Here is a 20,578-nt window from a genome sequence, read left to right as displayed (position 1 = left end):
GTATTTAAGCTAAAGTACAACAAGCTCGGTTTCGACAGCTTTTATCGGAGAATTTGAACTGTAAACTACGGTACGGTGTTACGGTATTCATCATAAATTCTGATGTTCTCACTTCGACATGAAAAAACTGACAATTGTCAATTGATACTTGATATTTTATTAATTAAAGTCCATAGTTCTTGGAAGTTTTTAACGAGAAGTTGCCAGAGCAGCGCTTCAAGTTTGTGCTCTAGCATGAAATTTTTGCTATATGTTTGTCTTTTTGAGAGGTCGAGAGCAACGCATGAAACCTTGGGGCCACCGATCGAGTCTGACCCTAAGAGAGTTTGCCCAAAGTATCGAGAGATTCCCGGAAATGAAGCCCGCGACCTTTTTTCCGCTAATAATGTTTGTAAATATTATCAAGGAAATTATTCAAACAATTGATTTTAAGAAGGAACTTTAAAAATTTTATAAAAATTAAATAATTATTAATATTGAAAAATAATTTTCAAGAATCGATTACTTACTTCTGGGACGAGTTGGATGAAGAAAGATTTCGATCTTGGAAGAGAAACGATTCTTGGCATCCGGAGATTTTAGGTATCTGGAACTACGACTGGAGCTGGCGCTATAAAAATAAACTCACCGACCCGAATGAAATTTTTCCTCCTTTCATGAGATGGGCTGCGGATGAGCCAAGGACGTGGAATGGAGATTGCATTCGATTTGGGAGTACTGACGAGTGGTTTGTTACTGATTGCGGGGCTGCCTACCGGTTTTCCTGTCGAGCTGATATTTATATGTCTGATGAAGAGTTTTGTCCTGCTAATTATTGGGAATGTCCTCTAGGGTCAAGTCTGAACCCGTCAAATGGGATAAGTTGCATCTGTGATTCAGAGTCTTCCTATTTTTTGAATGTAGAGAAAAATGGCTGCGACGTAAAGTGTGATCCCGGATGGCTACGGGTCAATAACGGAACTGAATGTCAAAAATGCTTCAGCGACGAATGCGAAGAACTAGAAATCTTTCAATTCGAGGACGAACAATCTGTAACCAGTAATAAAGTTCAGCGTTTGTCTGGCCGCGCTGGTTATTTTTTAACGATGGCACTCAGCGAGAACTTGTTCCCGGACTTGTCGGAAGCGCAGTTCGCATTTTTGACCAAGAATGGAACTCTCAAGGAATCAAATTCAACCTCGGATCGCTTTATGTTGGTACAGAACTCATTTTTTCAGCATGGATCAAAGTTGGCGGAGATGAAGAGGTTAAAATCTCTGCCGTCAAATCCTACGTGACTGAACAAACGATGTTTCAATATGAAATTCTTGAAGAATACTTCTTTGAAGCTCACGAGGTAAACTGATAAAAATTTTATTTTGTCTTTCGAAAATATTCAGCTTTCGAATTGGACAAACATTATTGCAAGAACTACAAAGCAACCTTCTGATCGAAATATTTATTTTGAAACTGATGAAGTTCTCGATATGTGGATAGATCATGTGTATCTTGGACCTGAAGAACCCTTTGATAGATGCAATAGATTTGAGCTCGACCCCTTCAATGGTTTGCAAATAACATAAAAAAATAGGCATAGAAAATTAAGTTCGCTACATGTCTCCCTTACAATACTGCGAAGACAGTGTGCTCAAAACAGTTGAAGACGGATATTTTTTGAATTACCTTCGCTCGAATCAATTTGCTTGTCATGAGGGAAATTATTGCATGACCGGGCAGCAGGTAAAGCAACTGACTTTCGAAATCTTATTGATAACATTGAAATCTAGTGGCAATGTGAAAGAGGAACATATCAGCCGAATGAAGGTATGTTTCACTGTTGAATCTCAATGTTTATTTTAGCCATGTCTTATTGCTTTGATTGTCCAAAGGGGTATTTTTGCAATGAAGAAAATATGATTGCCCCGAAGCCCTGTGAAGCTGGAACATTCCAGCCTTATGCAGCTGCTCTCGGCTGTGAGAGCTGTCTTCCTGGAAATAAATGTCCACTGATGAATATGACAGAGGCAACACCATGTGAACCCGGAACGTATCAGTCTGAATATGGTGACCAATCAAGACAAAATTTTTAATTTTATCTTTTCATAAGGAAGAGAATCTTGCGAACTTTGCCCTCCAAACACGTACTGTCCGTACAGCAACATGACCTATTACGATCAATGCCCCCTTGGTTTCACTTGTCCCAACTCGACTCATCCTGAGCCTTGCCCAAGTGGACAGATAACTCCCTTACAAGGTGCTTCTTGTGAAACATGCCCAAATGGAAAATACGCAAATTTGATCGCAACCGAATGTCTAACTTGTAACATCAACCACTTTTGTGTCAATGGGATTGAGAAGCCATGTGATTTGGGAACAGAAGCTTTGAATGAGGGTCTGAGTGAGTGTGAAAACTGCCCAGTCTATTTCTTTCGAAATGAGTCGATGGACTCATGTAGCCAAGTCCCGAATGGGTATACCTCCGAGAATCGGGTAAACTTGACAGAATGTGAAGCAGGGCACAAGTGTATAAATGGACTATCGGTGAGTGCCGAAAATTTGAATGAGATAGAAGGCCATTTTTAGGAAGAATGCTCACCAGGAACATATCAAGACGAGACCGGCAAGGACTCGTGCAAGATATGCGAAGTTCATCGGTTCCAGGATCGAAAAGGAAGAACAAAATGCAAAATGTCTCGCAAAGGAACCGAAGTTTTGACCACTGGAGCGACGCAAAATATATCTTGTGCCGCTGGCTTTTATAATCCAGAAATGGCGGAGCCTTGTAAAATTTGCAATCCGGGATTCAAATGCCCAACGAATGGGCTTGTCGACCAAGTAAGCTTTACATTATGGTTTTAATTAAAGAGTTTTTAGATTTCATGCGAGCCGGGAGAATATCAAGACCAACAAGGGTCAACTGATTGCAAACCATGCCCACTTGGTCATTTCTGCCCTTCCGCAAATATGACCACTAAGATACAGTGCGAGTCAGGGTGGATTGCAACTTCACTTCGGAGTTTACAATGTACCAAATGCGATGTCGGATTTGAGGAAGATAAAGACATGCCGATCGAGAACGATGATATTCGCTGCAAAATAATTCCTTATGGAAATTGATTCACATTCAGACTCAAAATTTCGTTCATTTTTTGTGAATCATATTCAGATTCAAGTCAAATATTTTGATGAATGAGGTTCTTGCTCGACCAGTCTCTTTTGACGTCAAAGAAGAGTATCAATTTCTTGATAGAAAGATGGATGGCCTAAAGCTTTGTATGAAAAATGATCCGTTACGATGGAAAATCGACAAAAAGTAAGAGGTCTTCATTTGCTATCATTACGAATTTCAGTGATAACTCGATCATGTTTCGAAGGGAGCTGATTGAAAACAATAAAGAGTATCGAGCTTATTCCCAAATCGATGAAAACTGCTTTATGATTTGCCGAAATTACCGCGATTGCCTCGGATATACGATCACAAATACTCAAAGAGACTTGAATTGCCTTCTAATCACTCAAGAAATAATAAATAAATAACGATAACATAAGAGTATAAAAAAAGATAAGTTTATTTGTCTTTTTTCTAATTGACTTTTAGTAAGAATGAAAGAAAATAAAATTATTTTATATTATAAAATTGCATAAAACAAAAGAAACAACTGTGATCACTGTCTAGACCTAACAAAATAACGAATAATCTAGTGCTTTAATAATTAACGACGGCACTAGTTAAAAACCGGATCTACTGCTTGATAAAGATAAAAAGAGAAGAGAAAGAGAAAGCCAGAAAATGCACGGATCTCTATCAATAATTACATGGTAATTTTTCTTTTGGTCATTTGATTTAATTTCTTTTCAGTCCTACAAACGGACCAGGATACGAGCTGATACAACAGAAATTTTCTGGCGCTCAGGTTTTTACCATGTGAAATTTTTCTTCATAAAAACGTCCAATTTTAAGTTTTTCTATCAATTTGCAGTCTGCTTTCTTGGAAGCGAAGGCAATATTGTTTCGGAGTCGTACCTTCCATCTCATTGCACAAGATATTCTTATCATAACCAGATGGAAAGGTAAGGGGATGTTATTTTTCCTCAAGCAGTTTGTTATTCAAGATTTGTCTGCTTTGGGCCCTGTTTGAGTTATTGCCTTGCCGAATATGGCTCCTATATTGGCAACAGCGAATTGGTTGACTTTCTCAGATGCATCAGTATTTCACCAATCCATTCTTATGGTGTTGGATTCGCTTATACAGATTCTTGCGTCCAGTACTCTTGCCAATCACATGAGCGCTGCAGATTCGGGCATAAACACCAATGCACTTTAGGTTTTGAAAGTCGTTTTCCTCAATTTTTTATCAATATTTTGACTCAGGCGAATATTATCTTCCATTTACCGAAGAATGTATCTCCTGCCCAGATGGCACTCTTGCGAACTCATTGCAGAAAGAGTGTGTAAATTGTGATTCTGGCTTTTTTTGTCAAAACGGGCAGAGATACACTCCGTCAACTGGGTATTATATTCTTGATGATCAGTCAGCACAATCAATCTGCGAAGCCGGTTTCAGATGCCAGGAAGGGCAGCGTTTCCAATGTCTTCCTGGAGAATATCAACCATTATCAGGTTCATAAAATCCTAACTGTAGTAAAAAATCACCCAATAAATCTTTTATAGGTCAAACTTACTGTATTTCATGTCCCGAAAATATGTGGTGTCCAAGTTACGAAATGACCGACTATCAGTCTTGCCCGCTCGGAAACACATGCTCTGGTGCGACAAAAACTCCATGTCTTGCTGGCGAGTACACGCCTCAAGCTGGCAGCGCTTGCGTCACTTGTATTTCGGGCTCTTATGCTGTGAATAATGGAGAAGCTTGTGAGCTCTGTCTGCTGCATCACTATTGTGTGAAAGGACAAATGTTTCCTTGTCCTCTTGGTTTGTGAACTCTTAAATAGAATTGACAAAAATGAGTTTTGAAGGAACGGAAGCATTGACTACAGGACTAAGTGTTTGCCAATCATGCCCGGCGTATAGTTACAAGAATGGAAACATGGAGGACTGCGAGCAAGTCCCAGATGGATATACCACTGAAGATGGTATCTCCCTGCTTCCATGTGAAAAGGGTCATTTTTGTCTTCAAGGCTTATCGGTAAAACTGGCTCATAAAAATTCTTCCTTGTTTATTTTTCAGGAACCATGCGAAGAGGGACACTACCAAGAACAAACTGCACAAGGAAGCTGCAAACCATGCGAGATAAATAGATACCAACCCGAGAAGCAAAAAGATTTTTGCATCGAATCCGCGCCTGGTTATCAAGTTTTAACCAGAGGATCTGCGAAGAGCGAGCCTTGCAACTTCGGATTCTTTAACCCGGACAAGATGGCTTCATGCAAAAGCTGCGAAGCCGGATTTTATTGCGATGAGGAAGCGCTGACTCATCAAAAATCATGTGAGCCGGGAACGTATCAAGATGAGCCAGAATCGACCTTCTGCAAGGATTGTCCATTGGGTCACTATTGCCCGACGGAGAATCTCACTCAACCGATTCTTTGCGCATCTGGGTGGCTTGCAACATCTCTAGGAAGCACTGCTTGTTTCAAATGCGATGATGGATTCGAAGAAGATAAAGAAGTTCCTATTGAAGACGGCACTTTGAGATGCAAGATAATTAAATATGGGATTGGTTTTTATTATTTTTATTTAGCAAAATTTAAGCAATTACAAACCTTGAGCAGATTAAAATCAAAATTGGAAGACAAAAAAGTGATCGCCCGAGCAGTCCCTTTTGAGACGACAGAAGAATTTCAACTCCTTGGCGACAACCTTGATGGTCGAAAAATCTGTCTTGGTTCGTCTTTAGTCTCCTCAACGCAAACCATGTAACAGTTTTCATTTTTCACGAGTTCAGAAACCAATTTTTTCAGAAGAAATATCACAATGCCGCTAACAATCGAGCTTCAATCAGAAATAATGGAGAATCAAGAAAGCTATCGAAGCTTTGCTCAGCTTGATGAAAACTGCTTTGGAATCTGTCGAAATCAACCAGAATGTCTTGGCTACTCACTTTCAAATAGTTCAGAGAAGCTAAACTGTATATTCATTATTAATACTGATGCATAGACTTAAAAAATGGAATAGAGAAAGTATTTAATTTAATTTTCATTCATATTGAAGAAGTTTTAAATATTCGTTGCAAATACCATCAACTTTGAATTTTTCTTTTTTGTCGATTTTCTGCTTCCATGATGAGATGATGGCTGATGAATTTCTCGAAGTTGAATAAGCTCCATCTAAAAGATATTTTTATCAAAAGCGTCAATCGAGTTCATAAATACCTGAAGATTCTTTAGTATTTTTCCTAATCCAGGCTTCTACTTCCCCCGGATAGTCCCAATGAAGGAAATCATAGATTTTCCGAAATTGAACAACTGGATTTTCGGCCAAGTCTTCAAACTTTTGTTCATATAGCTCTTCGTTAAACTGAGGGTTATCGTCGTAGAATTTTTTCAACTTGCTTTTTTCAGTGCAGTAATTTTCGATACTTTCAAAATAATTTTGAAGTTTTCCAAGTGCTTTTTGGCTGAGATAGACTGGCCGCGCGTCTCTTAAAAAAAATCAAATTATGTTTTGTATTTGCTGTTTTGTATAGGCTATATTATAGAGCTCATATAAAAATATACCTGTAGTATAGAAGAACCTTCAAATCGACATTTCTATCATCCGCAACACGCAATAAAACCTCCACATTCGCCGTTTTTATCGTTTTAACCACTTGTTTTTTTCGTAGATCTTCTGCCTCTCTTCTCATAAAATACCATTTTCTGCAAGCAGGTTGTTTCAAGGAATCCGTCTTCTTACAAATTTTGTAGTTTCAAGTTGACGACTGTAGCCCAGAAAATCAAGGTATGGTGTTGAATTTGAATAGTTGCATTCAAAAAGGTCCAAAATGAAATTTGCCCACTGTTCTTGCAACTCTAAGCTGATTGTTTCCGTTTTTAGCGCGCCCAGTAAATTGTGGTCAGGCTCGAAAAGCTAATGGTGTGATCATGATGTGTTTTAAAAAAGAGCAAACTTACATATAAAACATCGTCATTTTGATTAAACAGTTGACCAAAAAAAGACGATCCAGTTCTATACCCTGTCATAAGGAGAACATTTTCTGCTGGAGGCGATTTTTGAATGATCTTTTCTGAAGTAAGCTCTTTTTCTTTATCACCAAAAATCTTCGGCAAGAGACAAAAATCGCCAATAAAGATGAAAATGAGAAAAGAAAATGCTGCTTGATTTCCACTTATCATCATTTTTTGACGTTTGCCTCTTCAAACAACTCGAGATGTCCGAAACCATTCGGGATCTTTCTGAACTATTCGGAAGTTCTCTGGTCTATTTTGGATTGTTTATGCCTAATAAATTGATAGAGAAAGAATTTTTCTATCAATCATTCTGAGGTTGGAGCTGACCCAATGCACATATCTCGTTAAATGGCACTTTTATGGTAGTTTTATATGTCACAAATGATAAGTGTCAAGTTTAGTGCGAATCCAATTCGGCTTGTTCCTTATGAAAAAATTAAGAAATGAGAATTTTTGATAAAAAAAAAAACTAAAATTTTAGGTTCAACAGATTTGAACCACGGGGGTCAAATTTGAATTATTTTCGGTTAAATTCCGCTTCGTTACTTTGTTTTTCCAGCGAGAATTTCTGTTTTCCAATGCAAAAATTCTCATGGAATTTAAGAGCGTCACCAAGAAATTCTTGCCAAAGCAGCAAAAAGTAAAATCGGATCACGAGAATTTCACAGATGTTCTTCCTATAAATATCACTGCTCACTTGATAAATCTATCATCTAAAAGATAAATCAAAACTAAAATAGAAAAAAATGAAACTTTTTGTCGGACTCATTGTTGCTATCCACGCCAAGGCGCGATCTCACAACATCTGCAGCTGGGAGTGCGACAAGATCCACGAAGCCGACCTTGAAATGTGTGCGCCCTTGTACGACCCTCTTGATGAACTGAACGAGGCTTACAACCAGTGCCGAGCCGAAGCCGACGAAAAGCACAATATCTGCAAGGATCCCTGCAACCAGTGCCACATCGACTGCAACGACAAGCACCACGAGGATAAACTCAAGTGCAACGAGATCACCGACCACTCTGAACACCAGAAATGCGTCCACGACGCCAACGACGCTCACAAAGAGTGCAACAGCACCTGCCACTGCATTGACTCCTGCGAACATCGATACATCCAGGAGCACCATCGATGTGATGTGAGTAATCAACAGATTAAAATTATATATTTCCTTGCAAATCTCAAAACCATTTTCAGGGTGTCGCTGCAGATCCAGCTCTCGAGCAGCTCTGCAGAGACAACGCCTGGGAACTTTTGGACGATTGCTTGAAGACCAACTGCGGCTCCTTCGCCACCAGTACCACTCAGGCGCCAATCACCACCACCCCAGAAGGCAGCGGAGAAGGCAGCGGAGATATGTTCGAAGGCGACGAATCTCTCTTCTTGTAAACTTTCTAGCAATCAGATTCTTATTATTTTTAAAAACAACCTCTTTATTAATTATTCAATAAACAGATCTGATGATCAATTCAATGACTATTTATTAACCCGAAAACAGCTGACAAATATTTGACGATGTTGAGATAATGTTCGATATCTACGGTAGTAGCGCTTGATTGAAAAATTTCTAGAGTTGTTTGAGCGAAAGATCTTCTCCAAAGCATCGCAGAGCCCAGGCACGGCCAAGCTCGAAGTTTGGCTCGCAGTTCTTGTCGAAACTCTCGAGCTCGATGGTGTAGTTGCCGGAGTTCAGGTGGAAGACGTAGCTGATCAAGAGGATAATAAGTGGGTGCTGACTTTTCTCTACCTTTCTTTGGTGTAGGGAACGAGGTTACGGTAAGAATAGTCAGTAGGATATGTCGGGAGAACAACTTGATTGCCTCCATCACGATTGTCGCGAACACAGAGGAACAGTCGGAATTCATCTCTTCGGTTTCGGCCATCGTCAAATAGCGGCTAAAATTGGTCATATTCTGTTCTGATGACGAGCATATTTTACCTGTATCCATATTTCTTGCTTAGATCGCGCAACAAGTCTAAAGGTGAGCTTATGTTTCTTGAATGTTCCATTGAGACAGTGATATTTTTTCCATTCGAATTCGGGCTCTTGAAAAATTTGTAAGAACAAAAAACATGCCAGGAGCTTCTTACCGATGTATCCTCCGTAAGTAATTTTCGGGATTCGGCAGAAAGTGAACTCATCAAAGCTCTGCAAAAAAATAAGTAAGAAAGAACATAAAACTGGCTTAAAACCGTTAGCCATTCGTCGTATCCCATCCAAAATCCACCGTCTGGCCATGCTGATCTCAGTCTCGTATTTGTCTCGTCAGGCAATGTCATCCACTTATCACTAAAATGAACTGGGTAAAAATTATTCACTGAGCTTTTTACCTTGATTCCGACCAATTTCCATGAAATTTTCCTTTGTTATTTCCCCAAGGGTTACGCAACATCACCAGCTTGATAAACTCATCATCGTTGTCTAAAATTATTCGTCAAAAATGAACGAAAAGAGAAAAAAAATCTTACTTTTGACAATTTCAACTTTGAGAAGTGAGTACTCGTGACCATCGTAAAGTCCGTTATTCAGTTCGTTTTCTACTCCGGAATTGTCGTTGTTGTAGATGCATGAAGTGATGATCATGTCTCCTTGATTTCTAGAAGAATCGATTTCCTCAAAAAAATTCTACTCAGGGTACCGATAGATAAAGTTCCAAGTTTCTTTGAGGTATTTCGTCGTGCTGAGAGTTGTTCGTACAGGAAAGCCTCCCGTAATGTCAGCCATTGCTTCTACTGCTTGTCCAGCTTCGATACTGCTGTATCCCCTGAGAAAGAGGGTGAAAACAAGAAGTAATTGTAATCTTACGAGTTGAGTTTTGCGTAAGCTTTTTCGCAGTAGGCAAGCCAAAGCTCATTCGGTCGGGTTTCTCCGCTGTTTTTGATAAGAAACAAAAAAAAATGATAAAAAAGTGACTTCAGACTCAAGAATAATTTCTTAACAAGTTCCTTCCTTGTTCAATTTGAGGAGTCAATCTTCTCGTAGTCCACATTTTCGGCAGCATATTGTCGACAAAAACAGGAACCCACTGGTGCATATCTTTAATTTTATGAAATCAAAACCCGGAAAGGCAGTTTTACCAAAGAAATGAAACTCAAAGGGTCCATGTGGCTTTGCCATGTTCTTTTGCTTCTGAATCATGTAAGCCAGATTCTTTGGGAAAACAGTCAGACTCGCGATAGAAGCCATGAACCAACTCTCTCCGACTCGACCTTGTCGGACATCTACAAAAACGATCAAGCATTTTAGTGGAAGAGCTTAAAATGTACCGGAAAAGCTGAATCCATTCTTGATGAATTTGGTGTCTTTGAAGCCCAAGTCAACTGGTTTTTCCATATCAATGGCTTCATTTAGATAAGTCGAGCCCAGCCCATCGTTTTGTCCTAAAACATGGATTTTACTCGACTTTTTCCGCTCTTTCTTACGTCTCTGTGCCGGAAGCGGCTGAGTATTGAAGTCATCTTCCTCTGGCGCCTGAGTCGGAACTTCCAACAGCCAGATAAATCGCGGCTTTTGGACCAACACCTATTTCGAAGTGATTTTTTGTTAAAGAGATAGCATTTTTAACCTTGGATTCATTCTCATGCTCTTCGTATCTGTAGTTGATTTCAGCTTCGTCGTTCAGCTCTTTTTCTTGCTAAAATATTTTGGATCTTTTGACGCTCTTCCAATAAATCGGTACTCCCGCCGCAATGGGTGAAAATTTGATATTTCTTACTTACAAGTTTATCAAGCTCAGCTTGGTATTCCGGAAAAAGTGGAGTTCGGAGCACATCGTAGCCAGCTAAGAAAAAGGGATGAAAAACCAATTTTTGGGGAAATTTGAAAATCTTGTCCATTTTGATCCCTTTCCTAAAAAAGACTCAGCTTTCGTGTCAAGCCCCATCTCCTTCGACTCTCTCTCGATTGATGAGAAATCTCGCGTAAAAAGCTTCGATCGTCAAAAACCCCATTCGGTGAAATTTGGCAGTGACGGCGAAAATAAGGAGCGCTGGAATTCATTATTCTCGATTTTGGATCGTTTTGGTCACTGTCGAAAAATCGATTCTCGATATGAAAATTTTCGATTTTCATCCGTGATCTCATAAAAATAAAATTCTTCATTCTATTTGGGATAGAAATTGACCTTCAAAATCAAAATTTTCGCTGGTTTTTGGCTCGAAAAAGCGATAAAAACTCGATTTTTGCGACCACTTTTTGCTTAGATCTGATTGGCTAGCCGGGGAAATGCTTGAATCTGATTGCTTGAATATTTGACCAAAATCTTGTACAAAATCTTGTTCAAAATCATCGTCAAAAAAGCAATAAAAAATGAAAGTTTAAGAAAGATGTGATTTTATTTGGATCTTATTTACACAGAGATCAAAAGTTAATTTGAGGAAGCAGAGCCCACAAGAGTATTTCTGAAATGATGAGTTGCTTTTTGAGCCCATCAAATTTTAAATTAGCAGTTTTCTTCGACGGGTGTGACGATTCCAGAGTTGCCATCGGAAGCGGGGCAGCACTTGTTCTTGTTGAGGCCGATCCAGTGGCTAAAATGATTTTTAGAAAAAAAGATCCGAAAAGAAAATTTTCAAGAAAAAATTAAGAAAATTCTCGAAAACTTACTAGGGTCGATCATAACCGCCGCAGCACTGGTGGTCGACTGGGATACCACCGTTGGAGGGGCAGTTGTCGGGGTCTCGGTTGTCGAATCCGCCCCAGAAGAAGTGGTAGTCTTCGTTGAAGATGTTCATCGCGGCGAAGGTGTCCTGGGCGAATTTGAGATCGCACTGGAACAATTCCTGCTCGCAGGAGCCTTCTTCGTTCTGAGAAACGAAGCCAATGCCGTTCTTGGACTTGTAGCTCCAGGTGTATTGGGTGAATTCGCCGATGCAGGTGTCACCGTGCTTTTCTCGGACGCACTTCTGGCAATCTTTGTAGGCCTTGCACTTGTTGTCGAGCTCGTCCTGAAAAATATTCCGTTAGAAAAAAGAAAAACTCAAGATAAGATAAGGGAGGAAGGAGGTTTAACCCTTAGATGCAAATCGGAAATATTTGACACAAAAATTTTTCTAGATTATTTTCTCTTTTTTTTACCTTTGGAGCGCCGGTTCCCATCTCAGTGAGAGGTCGATCTCCGAGCAAGTAGCAGTGGCATCCGTAAGCCCAGTATTTTCGCTCGTCGAACTTGTTCTTGCCCTTGAGTCCGTTGTTGCCCCAGATTTTCTTGGCGATTGCCTTCAAATCGGCGTATCGGCGCTCTTCGGGCGACAAAGAGCTTCTGTTCTCTTCCTTGTTCTTGTTTCTGTCCTTTCGGCCTCGGACAGTCAAGCAGCTTACTTCCTCTCCGCCGGAGATGCAGACGTCATCGGCGACGACGTCGTCTTCTTGGGCGAGAGCGATGGCGGCGAAAAAAGCGTAAAGTTTCATTTTTTTCAAGCTTGGAAGATTTTAGAAGATCTCTTTGTCTTGTTATCTTTTTACTTCTTATCGAAGTTTGATGAGGAATTGAAACATTGACGCTGCTTATAAGGGACGGCCGGAGCGGCGCTAGAGCGGTGGTGGAGCTAACAAATCGCGCCATCGTAAAAATTGCTCTTGGAAATATTGCATGCGTTGATCGTGTATGCTGACGAGTGGACTTTTTAACCTTTGCAAAACTGATGCATGAAACTGAAAAAGATGGCAAGAATCCAGGAAGACATTTCTTTTGGATGGTTTTTGTCTAAGACGGAAAATAAGAATTATTAAAACGACAAACGTGACAACCTCTTTCTAAGTTGACTCAAGTCAACTAAAGCATTCTTTCAAGATGTCAAAATTTCGATGTCATTCATTGTACCAAAACTACATCAATATATGCTAAGTTTAATTTAAAAAAATAGACCATGATCAAAAAATTTTTTCACCGTAAAAATTTATGGGTTGCAAGCACTGCGAAAGAAAAGATTTTCATAAACCCCGCGTGACCCCAGATTTGAGTCTGCTATCATCAGTAGCTTAGTCTTTTCGCGTGTTTGCTTATTTTTATAAAAGACAAATCAGTTGCTGCAAATGTTCGAAGAAGTCAAGTCATCGTTTATTTAACCCCCTCGAAATCTCTTTTAGTCTTTATAGCAAAAATAAAGCTTTATTTCTGCGAAGAAAACTGTTCAGTTCATATTGATAAGTACAATATGTATTAACCAAAAACTGTTTGGCTAATACAGTTTTGATTGATCAAGAATGTTAGAAATAGGGCGCTCCGCACCCATTTATATAGAAAACAGAAGAAAATCTTGATTTTATGGGAACATTGATCAACCAAAACTGTATTAGCCAAACAGTTTTGGTTAATACATGTTGTACTTATCAATAACGTGTTTGGCTAATACAGTTTGTACTAATGCGTCGGCCCCTTCATACTCGTACTTTTTTCGAAAGCTTGTGTTATCTTGCCGAATGGAAAATTAGCCGATTAGAAGGTTGAACAATTCGTAAAACCGAATCGAGCGTAAACCATGCCCAACCTGTTCTACCCGTGTTCTGTTTATTATTGAACATTATTTCATTTCAAAACGAAAAACTCGAAAATCCAACCGCTTATTCCGTCTTTTGTCAAATAACAAAACTGCATCAGGGGCCGGATCAAAGCTTTTCCGCAGAGGGGATTTTTCTTACGCTATTAACACAAACCTCGTTCCTGATAATTATTGTGAGCGTCGCGGTTTTCGGACAAGACTGAGGGATTTAGCAAGAAAAGCATTTTTCAGAAAAGAAATTTTGAAAAATATTTTTATTAAAGCAGAATTATTTGAAAAGATGCCTTCTCATTCGTGCACAAAAATCATTGTTGGCAACTTCAAATTTCTTGCAGCGAAATTGATTACGAATCTAGAATCTGTACAGAGCGGAGGCACCGAGCATGAGAACAGTCGAGAAACCAAGGGTTGATTGGCTGTTGTTTCCGTCATCTGGTTCGGTGGAGTTTGTATCGGGAGCATCAGTGACTACTTCAGTTACAGCAGCGGTAGTTTCTTCTGGAGCAGGAGCGTTTGTGTCGGATTCAGTGTCTTGGCCGTAGGAAAGACCTGAAAAGATAAAAAAGGTCAAAATTTCGATCAATATTTTTTTTGGAATTTTATGAGGTGGCTTACCGAGGAGAAGATATTTAAAAAGATTCATGCTCTCCCTTTTTTATGGCTTTTTTCTGACTTTTTCTCGATTTTCTTCTTTAAAAAAGTCTTGAACTAGGAGTTTTATAGTTGAGAGAAGTGCGCTGCTTCAGTAGATTCGCGGCGCTCTCTCCTCACTCTCCCGTTTTAATTGCTCAAGCTATTAGGATCTTCGGAGATCAAAGGGGTTAGGAAAGTCTCTCAGGCTTGTAGGAAAGATACAGATGAGTTAATGTGGTTTTCGGAGTTCTATTTTTAGTTCAAGACTCGCTAAACAATTTTTGTATTTTATAATTATATCGATATATGAAATTTCGCTTCCTGTTACAAAACCGCTTGCTCATGGAAAATAACTTCAATCTTTTTAATAAAAATAGAAGCGCTGAGCTGTCTTTTACGTTTTTTCTTGGATTAAGCTCATTACGTCGCGCGCATGTTTGAATCTCAAACATAAAAACGACGGCCACAAATTAAGTTTTCGTATTGGAGTTTGAATCAAACAACTCGGTACGTGGAGGGAGAGGCTTTATCATTAATTTGCGGAAGCATCAGACGAGCCTACTTGTTGCTTAAATCTTGCTCAAATTAGTCCAAAATGTGTTGATTAAATTAGCCTATTTTCGCAACGTTGGGTTTTCCCTGAATTTGACGTCATTGAAAAATCATTGAATCTGAACATTTATTAAAAAATCTCACTTTTAATTTTTCCACTGAAGACCAATTAAAATGAAGAAGACGAGGGTTAACGTTGATCATGAATTTTCATTTTCAAAAAGGAATTATCTGCCGGCTTATTTATATTGATGGATTTTGCTTGTCTTCCAATCAACGTCAAATCGACCAAGCGACAGGTTCAACTTGCTTTTGGCAGACTTGACGATGACAAAAAAGCAGTCAGCTTTTTTGATTATATTCTGTCCCAATTGGCTGCTTTTAAAAAAAATTCATTAAAGAAAATGTCATTTTTAAATAAAACCCTGTCATTTTGAATGTCATTTTTCTTATGAAAATAGTCATAAACAACCAAGCTCATTTGCTAGCGTAACAAACTGTAGCTAAAGAGTCTTCGGTGGGCGTATGCTGACCTGAAGGAAAGTCTTCTGGAAAATCAATCAAAATTAATGACACTCATGAAAATTGATATTTAGCCAGATTGGGCGGAAATTCTAAAAATCACATTTTGATGACCTCGGGAATTGTGGCCTTTGGTGCGTTGGAAAATGGTGTCGTTGGCCATGATTTCGTTCAAAACAAATTCAACGATCATAAAAACGATATCATTCGTGTATCTTCTTTACCAAATAAGCAGGACTCGTGGAGAAATCAACTCGTTTTGGGGCCCTGCTTGAGATTAAATTTTTGTCGCTGAGTTGCCACGAAGTTGGATATTTTGGAATTATGGTTATTACGTCGGGCGCCTGTTTTCAACACCAACTAGGATGTAACACGTCAATCTTCGAGAAATAATTGAAAGAACGCTAGCTTAGCGGTAAAATTATATGCAACTCATAAATCTTTACTTGCAGGAAATCATAATTGCTTCAGGAAGTGAAAACAGTTCAAAGTGATTTGAAGAAGCCCGGAAAAATATTGACTTAAATTCTACCGATAAAATTTTTTTCTCTGACTTTTTCAATAAATAAAAATTTCTTTAACTTTCAAGCATTGCTGGAAATATTTTCAATGCCGCTTCATTCAAAGCTTTTTGAGACCCTGACTCAGGTTTACTTCTTTTGTTGCCGACCCCTGCCTTTTTTCAATAACTCGTCATTTCAAAAAAAAAAATCGTAAAGCGGCAAAATCCGGATCATCCGTTTCCTTGTTATTCTGCTCAAAATAAATCCGTTGACGCTTGATTTTGTTGGAAATGACAGCCTTGGGATTCAGAGTAAAGACGTAAGAATTGTTTTTTTCTCTTCGCGCGAGAGAAAGTGGATCTTTGAATTTAGAAGAACTCGCGCTAGAATTCAAATGAGCTTTTAGGATGAGAGTTATTGTATAAACGGAGGATTTTCTTAGCTCACATATCGCGGCGAGGGTCGTTTTGGAGCGAGAATAAGGAAATCAAATAGGGAAAAAAGAATTTTATCGAAAATTTTAGGGAGAAAATATTCTATTTGTTGATTTTCGTGTTAAGAATTTATTTTGAAAATTATCTTTTAGATCCTTATTAGGGACTCCTTTACCCTCTTACTTGTACTAAGACCCTCACCAAACAAACTCTTAGCGAAACCCTGAATAATTTGTCTCCCTATTGAAGAATACCGTTCAAAAATCTCATCAAATCATAATCTTCGAATAAAAACAATCTCCCGCTCATCAATATTTCCCGCAACAGCGCCACCACTACCACGCGGTTCAATAAAAGCAAAATTGCTCGTTCGGAGCGTTCACTAAAGCTTCGATAAGAAGTAAGTGATATCAAAACTTATTTTTCCCCTTTTCAAATGAAACTCTTTGCCGCTTTTCAAATCGCTACAGTTGTGTTGGCGGAGACCGACGGAATCGTTGACGACGATGTTTGCGTTTTCGGAGGCGTTGAAGTTGATTGCGAGACTAAAGAACCCTTGATTCCTGCCTTGGCGAGAGCCGGTAAGTTCGCTTCTTTTTAATAAGAGAAAAAAAATGAAATTGTCTACAAAAAAATTTTTTTACAACAAAAATTTCATTTTGAATCTATCTTTATGGCAAAAATTCAGGAACCCGAGCACTCCCAGATGGTGACCGACGATATGCCGATCTTAAGGCTATCCACAAGAAAATGTGGAAAGTCAACGGGCTCAATGGAAAAGACAAGTTTGATGAGAGACAGTTGTGGGCTTACGGATGCCACTGTCACCTCCTAGGTGATCGACCTCTCTCTGAAATGGGCCGTGGAGCTCCCAAGGTAAAAAATCTCTATTCGAGCCATTCCCTTATTTTTTCTTCAGGACGCTTTGGACAACAAGTGCAAGGCTTACAAAGACTGCCAAAAGTGCGTTCGAGAAAAGCACGGAGACACCTGCATCGGCGAATTCGTCGAGTACACCTGGAAATTCTCCTCGAAAAACAAGCAGTTCGAGTCGCAAGACAACGAGTCTTCCTGCTCTCGAGAGCTGTTTGAGTGCGATGTTCAGTTCGCCAAGGACAGCTTCAACCAGCTCAGAGTCTTCGACGAGCAGTACCATTTCTTCTACGGAGGCTTCGACAACAGAGACCCAGAAAATTGCGTTTCTACTCCTGGCATTCCAGTTGAGCATCAATGCTGCGGCGGTCACAACAAACCTTAGTAAGTCATCATTAATAACACTGCTTCACCCCTCTCAACCCTTTCAATCTCCTTATTTCCAATCTTCAGCCACTGGATTGGATTGAACAAGAGCCAATGCTGCCCAGACTCTGCAGGACTCTCCGGATACGTTGCTGACGCTGATGCCACCTGCGAATAAGCGAGTCGAAAAACTTTTGGAAAAGTAAATTTTACTTACTCCAAATTTTTCTGTACATTTGATCTTCAATGCAAAATATTTGCAAATAAACAAAAAGAATTTTTAACACTATGTTTCGTCTCAAATTTCGTGACCTTTTCGCCCAAGTTTAAATGACACAAATTCACATAATCTTAAGAACAGCTGTTATTTCTTGATAAAATTCGCTTCTAGAAGAAAATAGCAAGTCGGCTTCAGGGTCAACTAAAGTCCAAGTGTACGAAGAACCGAGCTAGGCAACCGAGTTCACGGGAAGTAACAGATGGTAGCCAGTTGAAAACTGCTTTCGAAAGAAAATAAGTTGCTTCTCGAAATGAAATTATCCCTCGCCATTTTTGCCGTCTCTGACGCTTGCTCGAACGAGCTTCTTTCCCAACAGTGCGATAATGACTGTATTGCCAGTTATCTCGACTGTCAGACAAATTGTTTAAGCGATGGTTGCAATCTCCAGTGCGAAAACAACTACAAATCTTGCTTCAATAACTGCCCTTGCGGTGGCTTTTGCCCAAAAGTAAGAAATTGATTTCCTTTTTTTCTTTCAATTTTCATCAAGGGTTGCGAAAACTGCCCAAGCGAGTACTGCTACGATCCTTTGAAGAAAACTGTTGTAGTCGGGCAGCGCTTTGACCAAACGGATCTTACAGCATCATATTTTGTTGGAGAAAACTCGCTTGAGCAAGTTGATGCTTTTTCGCCAAAAATCAACCAAATTTACTTCGCTGGCAGCGTTTTTTTCAAAGGCGAACTTTGGATTTTCGGCGGCTACCCAGGTACAAGAGTGGTAAAAATTTTGATGCATAAATATGATTTTTAGACGGAAACAAAATCTCGATCCTTGGCGGATGCAACTTCGAAGAGCAGCAAACGAGGCTGAAGTATCTCTTCAGCACCGAGAGGCACGCGCTTACTCTTTTCGAGGAGAACGTCTGGCTCTGTTTTGGAAATGCTCGACGTTGCGAGATCTTCGACGGCGAAACGAGCGTCTTGGACGATCAAAATGTGAATGTGGCGAGAGGTTACGACGTCGCCTTGGGCGTGTACGATCAACAGTTGATTGCGGTTGGTGGGTACGGCGTTTCGAGAGGAAAGGTCGAACTAAGGGATGAACAGAAGTGGCGTCTGATTGAAGATCATCCAGTGGACATCGCTTACACAGAAGTGATCTCCTTCAAAAGAGGAATCCTCACTCTCGGCGGAACTAGCGCCAGGGTCGACGACATGAACGAAGATGGCTACGAAGTTGTCAAGGGAATCTATCGCCTCGAAGATTACGTCTGGTCCCAAGTCGGAGAACTCCAGCATGCAAATATGCTTGGAAAAGCAGCACTCAACGGAAACGAGTTGCTCTTCATCCCTGGCTTGAAGCAGCCCTGGGTTGTTCAGAAATTCCGATGGAATGAGGAAACAGAATGGCTTGATGAAAATGGAAGTTATGAGACTGGACAAGAAGGCTACACGACTTTCCCGCTTGTATTTGACTCTAGAGCTGTTTCCTGTGAATTGTTTTAAAAAAAGTTTTAATAAAATAGTCAAGAATGGCATTCCAAAGAAACCTCATCGTCTGAGTCATCGCCGGGAAACGATAAAATGTCAAAATTAGCATCCGTCTTAATTACGGTATTTGTGGCGTACACAGTCCAAAACTCGATGTTTTGGGATGACTTGGTTGCCCGCCGCGCCCGTGCTTTTCTCAAAATAAATCTACATTAAAAAGTGCGTGTTTTCGATGAACCGCGTCGTATAATTGGATCCAAAATATTGGACTCTAATGGCGATATTTGATGTTACACCAAAATTTGCGTCACACGAAGTCGGAATTAGAATTTCATATTTTTGGCAATGGAATTTGTGCAAATTTGAGCGCTGTCGTAAAAATGCAAACGACCTTTAGACCAATCAGAGATTCCTGGGGGCCAGAAATTGGAAGAATATTCTAGATCTAGACTATTTTGCTTTAAAATCAGCGCGTTTTTCAATAGTTTTCAAAAAGAAAAAAATCTAAAAACACTTCAAAAACCTTAAATTTTCGAAAAAATGGGAGGAACTTCATCAAACCTACCGCAACTCTCCACGACAGAAGTAACATCCAAGCTCCAGGACCCAAAATACCTTTTCATCGACGTTCGAGGAGCTTCCGAACTCGCTGGAGGAAAATTGGAAGCAAAGAGATTCCTCAATATTCCACACACACGTAAGTTTTTGACTCAATAAATGGATTTGATGATTTGTTTTAGAAATCGCTGCTGAATTTAAACGTTCCGAAGAGGAATTCAAGAGTGCCTACATGATGGACAAGCCAAGCAAAGACGCTCATATCATCATCTACTGCCAACGTGGTCGACGAGGAGGCATGGCTCAGGTAGAATCGTTTTATTCGAAACTGATTTTATATTTTCTTAGGACGCTATGGCGGAACTCGGATACGAGAATGTCTACAACTGGGAAAATGGATATTCAAGTCTTTAATTTTACTAGCGTTCTGTTAGTTTTCATGAAATATACCTATCAAATACATTTAGTCGTACTCGAATTCCTTCTTGCAACCGGCTGCGAGCGGAAATTCAACTCAGAGATGTGAATCAATTCTCAGTTCAGAGATGAGCGATAGTGAGGAAGATTCTGTTTTTGAGGATGGCCCAGAAAAAGAAGTGGTTGACCGAGTAAAACGATTGCTCACGGAAGACAACAAAGTCGGAATAGCAGTTGAAAATCTCGTAGAAAGTTTTATCTTTAGAATTTAACAAATATTTTACATATTTTTAAGCCTTTGATATAAAGCAAAGACGACAATTCTTTTCTGATGCAATAATAGAGACGAAAAAAATTGATCAAAAAATGAATGAGTTTAAGAAGACTCTCCAGGAT

The 20,578-nt window shown here is 39.6% G+C and overlaps 8 protein-coding genes and 1 long non-coding RNA gene across 9 annotated transcripts; 5 read left to right on the top strand and 4 right to left on the bottom strand.

Annotated features, from left to right (window-relative positions):
• Nucleotides 1-4,704: 4,704 nt before the first annotated feature.
• On the top strand, nucleotides 4,705-5,718 carry LOC145701201 (uncharacterized). Its single transcript, XM_081778428.1, has 4 exons — nucleotides 4,705-4,912; nucleotides 4,957-5,126; nucleotides 5,169-5,661; nucleotides 5,714-5,718. The coding sequence occupies exons 1-4, from the start codon at nucleotides 4,705-4,707 to the stop codon at nucleotides 5,716-5,718; spliced, it is 876 nt and encodes a 291-aa protein (XP_081634554.1).
• A 2,125-nt stretch (nucleotides 5,719-7,843) lies between these two features.
• Nucleotides 7,844-8,508, top strand: LOC145704925 (uncharacterized). Its single transcript, XM_081782385.1, has 2 exons — nucleotides 7,844-8,250; nucleotides 8,310-8,508. Exons 1-2 carry the CDS (start codon nucleotides 7,858-7,860, stop codon nucleotides 8,499-8,501), a joined length of 585 nt encoding a protein of 194 aa, XP_081638511.1. The 5' UTR covers nucleotides 7,844-7,857; the 3' UTR covers nucleotides 8,502-8,508.
• Nucleotides 8,509-8,606: 98 nt separating this feature from the next.
• Nucleotides 8,607-9,985, bottom strand: LOC145704385 (calpain-14-like). Its single transcript, XM_081781834.1, has 9 exons — nucleotides 9,919-9,985; nucleotides 9,752-9,877; nucleotides 9,582-9,709; nucleotides 9,444-9,534; nucleotides 9,306-9,402; nucleotides 9,204-9,261; nucleotides 9,052-9,158; nucleotides 8,860-9,008; nucleotides 8,607-8,818 (listed from the first exon to the last, which is right to left on the bottom strand). Exons 2-9 carry the CDS (start codon nucleotides 9,835-9,837, stop codon nucleotides 8,680-8,682), a joined length of 855 nt encoding a protein of 284 aa, XP_081637960.1. The 5' UTR covers nucleotides 9,838-9,877; nucleotides 9,919-9,985; the 3' UTR covers nucleotides 8,607-8,679.
• Nucleotides 9,986-10,033: 48 nt separating this feature from the next.
• On the bottom strand, nucleotides 10,034-10,949 carry LOC145701200 (uncharacterized). Its single transcript, XM_081778426.1, has 6 exons — nucleotides 10,833-10,949; nucleotides 10,679-10,747; nucleotides 10,536-10,635; nucleotides 10,380-10,493; nucleotides 10,191-10,334; nucleotides 10,034-10,149 (listed from the first exon to the last, which is right to left on the bottom strand). The coding sequence occupies exons 1-6, from the start codon at nucleotides 10,947-10,949 to the stop codon at nucleotides 10,034-10,036; spliced, it is 660 nt and encodes a 219-aa protein (XP_081634552.1).
• Nucleotides 10,950-11,428: 479 nt separating this feature from the next.
• On the bottom strand, nucleotides 11,429-12,577 carry LOC145704861 (uncharacterized). The gene is made up of 3 exons (XM_081782330.1): nucleotides 12,190-12,577; nucleotides 11,719-12,059; nucleotides 11,429-11,642 (listed from the first exon to the last, which is right to left on the bottom strand). Exons 1-3 carry the CDS (start codon nucleotides 12,520-12,522, stop codon nucleotides 11,555-11,557), a joined length of 762 nt encoding a protein of 253 aa, XP_081638456.1. The 5' UTR covers nucleotides 12,523-12,577; the 3' UTR covers nucleotides 11,429-11,554.
• Nucleotides 12,578-13,881: 1,304 nt separating this feature from the next.
• LOC145704737 (uncharacterized) lies at nucleotides 13,882-14,314 on the bottom strand. The gene is made up of 2 exons (XR_014134489.1): nucleotides 14,229-14,314; nucleotides 13,882-14,162 (listed from the first exon to the last, which is right to left on the bottom strand). It is a non-coding gene; the product is annotated as an uncharacterized LOC145704737 (long non-coding RNA).
• Nucleotides 14,315-16,633: 2,319 nt separating this feature from the next.
• LOC145703240 (phospholipase A2, membrane associated-like) lies at nucleotides 16,634-17,785 on the top strand. The gene is made up of 4 exons (XM_081780576.1): nucleotides 16,634-16,838; nucleotides 16,946-17,133; nucleotides 17,177-17,514; nucleotides 17,584-17,785. The coding sequence occupies exons 1-4, from the start codon at nucleotides 16,694-16,696 to the stop codon at nucleotides 17,672-17,674; spliced, it is 762 nt and encodes a 253-aa protein (XP_081636702.1). The 5' UTR covers nucleotides 16,634-16,693; the 3' UTR covers nucleotides 17,675-17,785.
• Nucleotides 17,786-18,026: 241 nt separating this feature from the next.
• LOC145701199 (uncharacterized) lies at nucleotides 18,027-19,243 on the top strand. The gene is made up of 3 exons (XM_081778425.1): nucleotides 18,027-18,224; nucleotides 18,267-18,483; nucleotides 18,528-19,243. Exons 1-3 carry the CDS (start codon nucleotides 18,027-18,029, stop codon nucleotides 19,220-19,222), a joined length of 1,110 nt encoding a protein of 369 aa, XP_081634551.1. The 3' UTR covers nucleotides 19,223-19,243.
• A 467-nt stretch (nucleotides 19,244-19,710) lies between these two features.
• LOC145704763 (thiosulfate:glutathione sulfurtransferase-like) lies at nucleotides 19,711-20,224 on the top strand. The gene is made up of 3 exons (XM_081782232.1): nucleotides 19,711-19,904; nucleotides 19,948-20,072; nucleotides 20,114-20,224. Exons 1-3 carry the CDS (start codon nucleotides 19,748-19,750, stop codon nucleotides 20,177-20,179), a joined length of 348 nt encoding a protein of 115 aa, XP_081638358.1. The 5' UTR covers nucleotides 19,711-19,747; the 3' UTR covers nucleotides 20,180-20,224.
• Nucleotides 20,225-20,578: the final 354 nt, after the last annotated feature.

This window comes from Oikopleura dioica, chromosome PAR, assembly GCF_907165135.1.
Source record: "Oikopleura dioica chromosome PAR, OKI2018_I68_1.0, whole genome shotgun sequence".
Classification (NCBI taxonomy): domain Eukaryota; kingdom Metazoa; phylum Chordata; class Appendicularia; order Copelata; family Oikopleuridae; genus Oikopleura; species Oikopleura dioica.
This window is presented reverse-complemented; position numbering and strand designations above follow the sequence as displayed.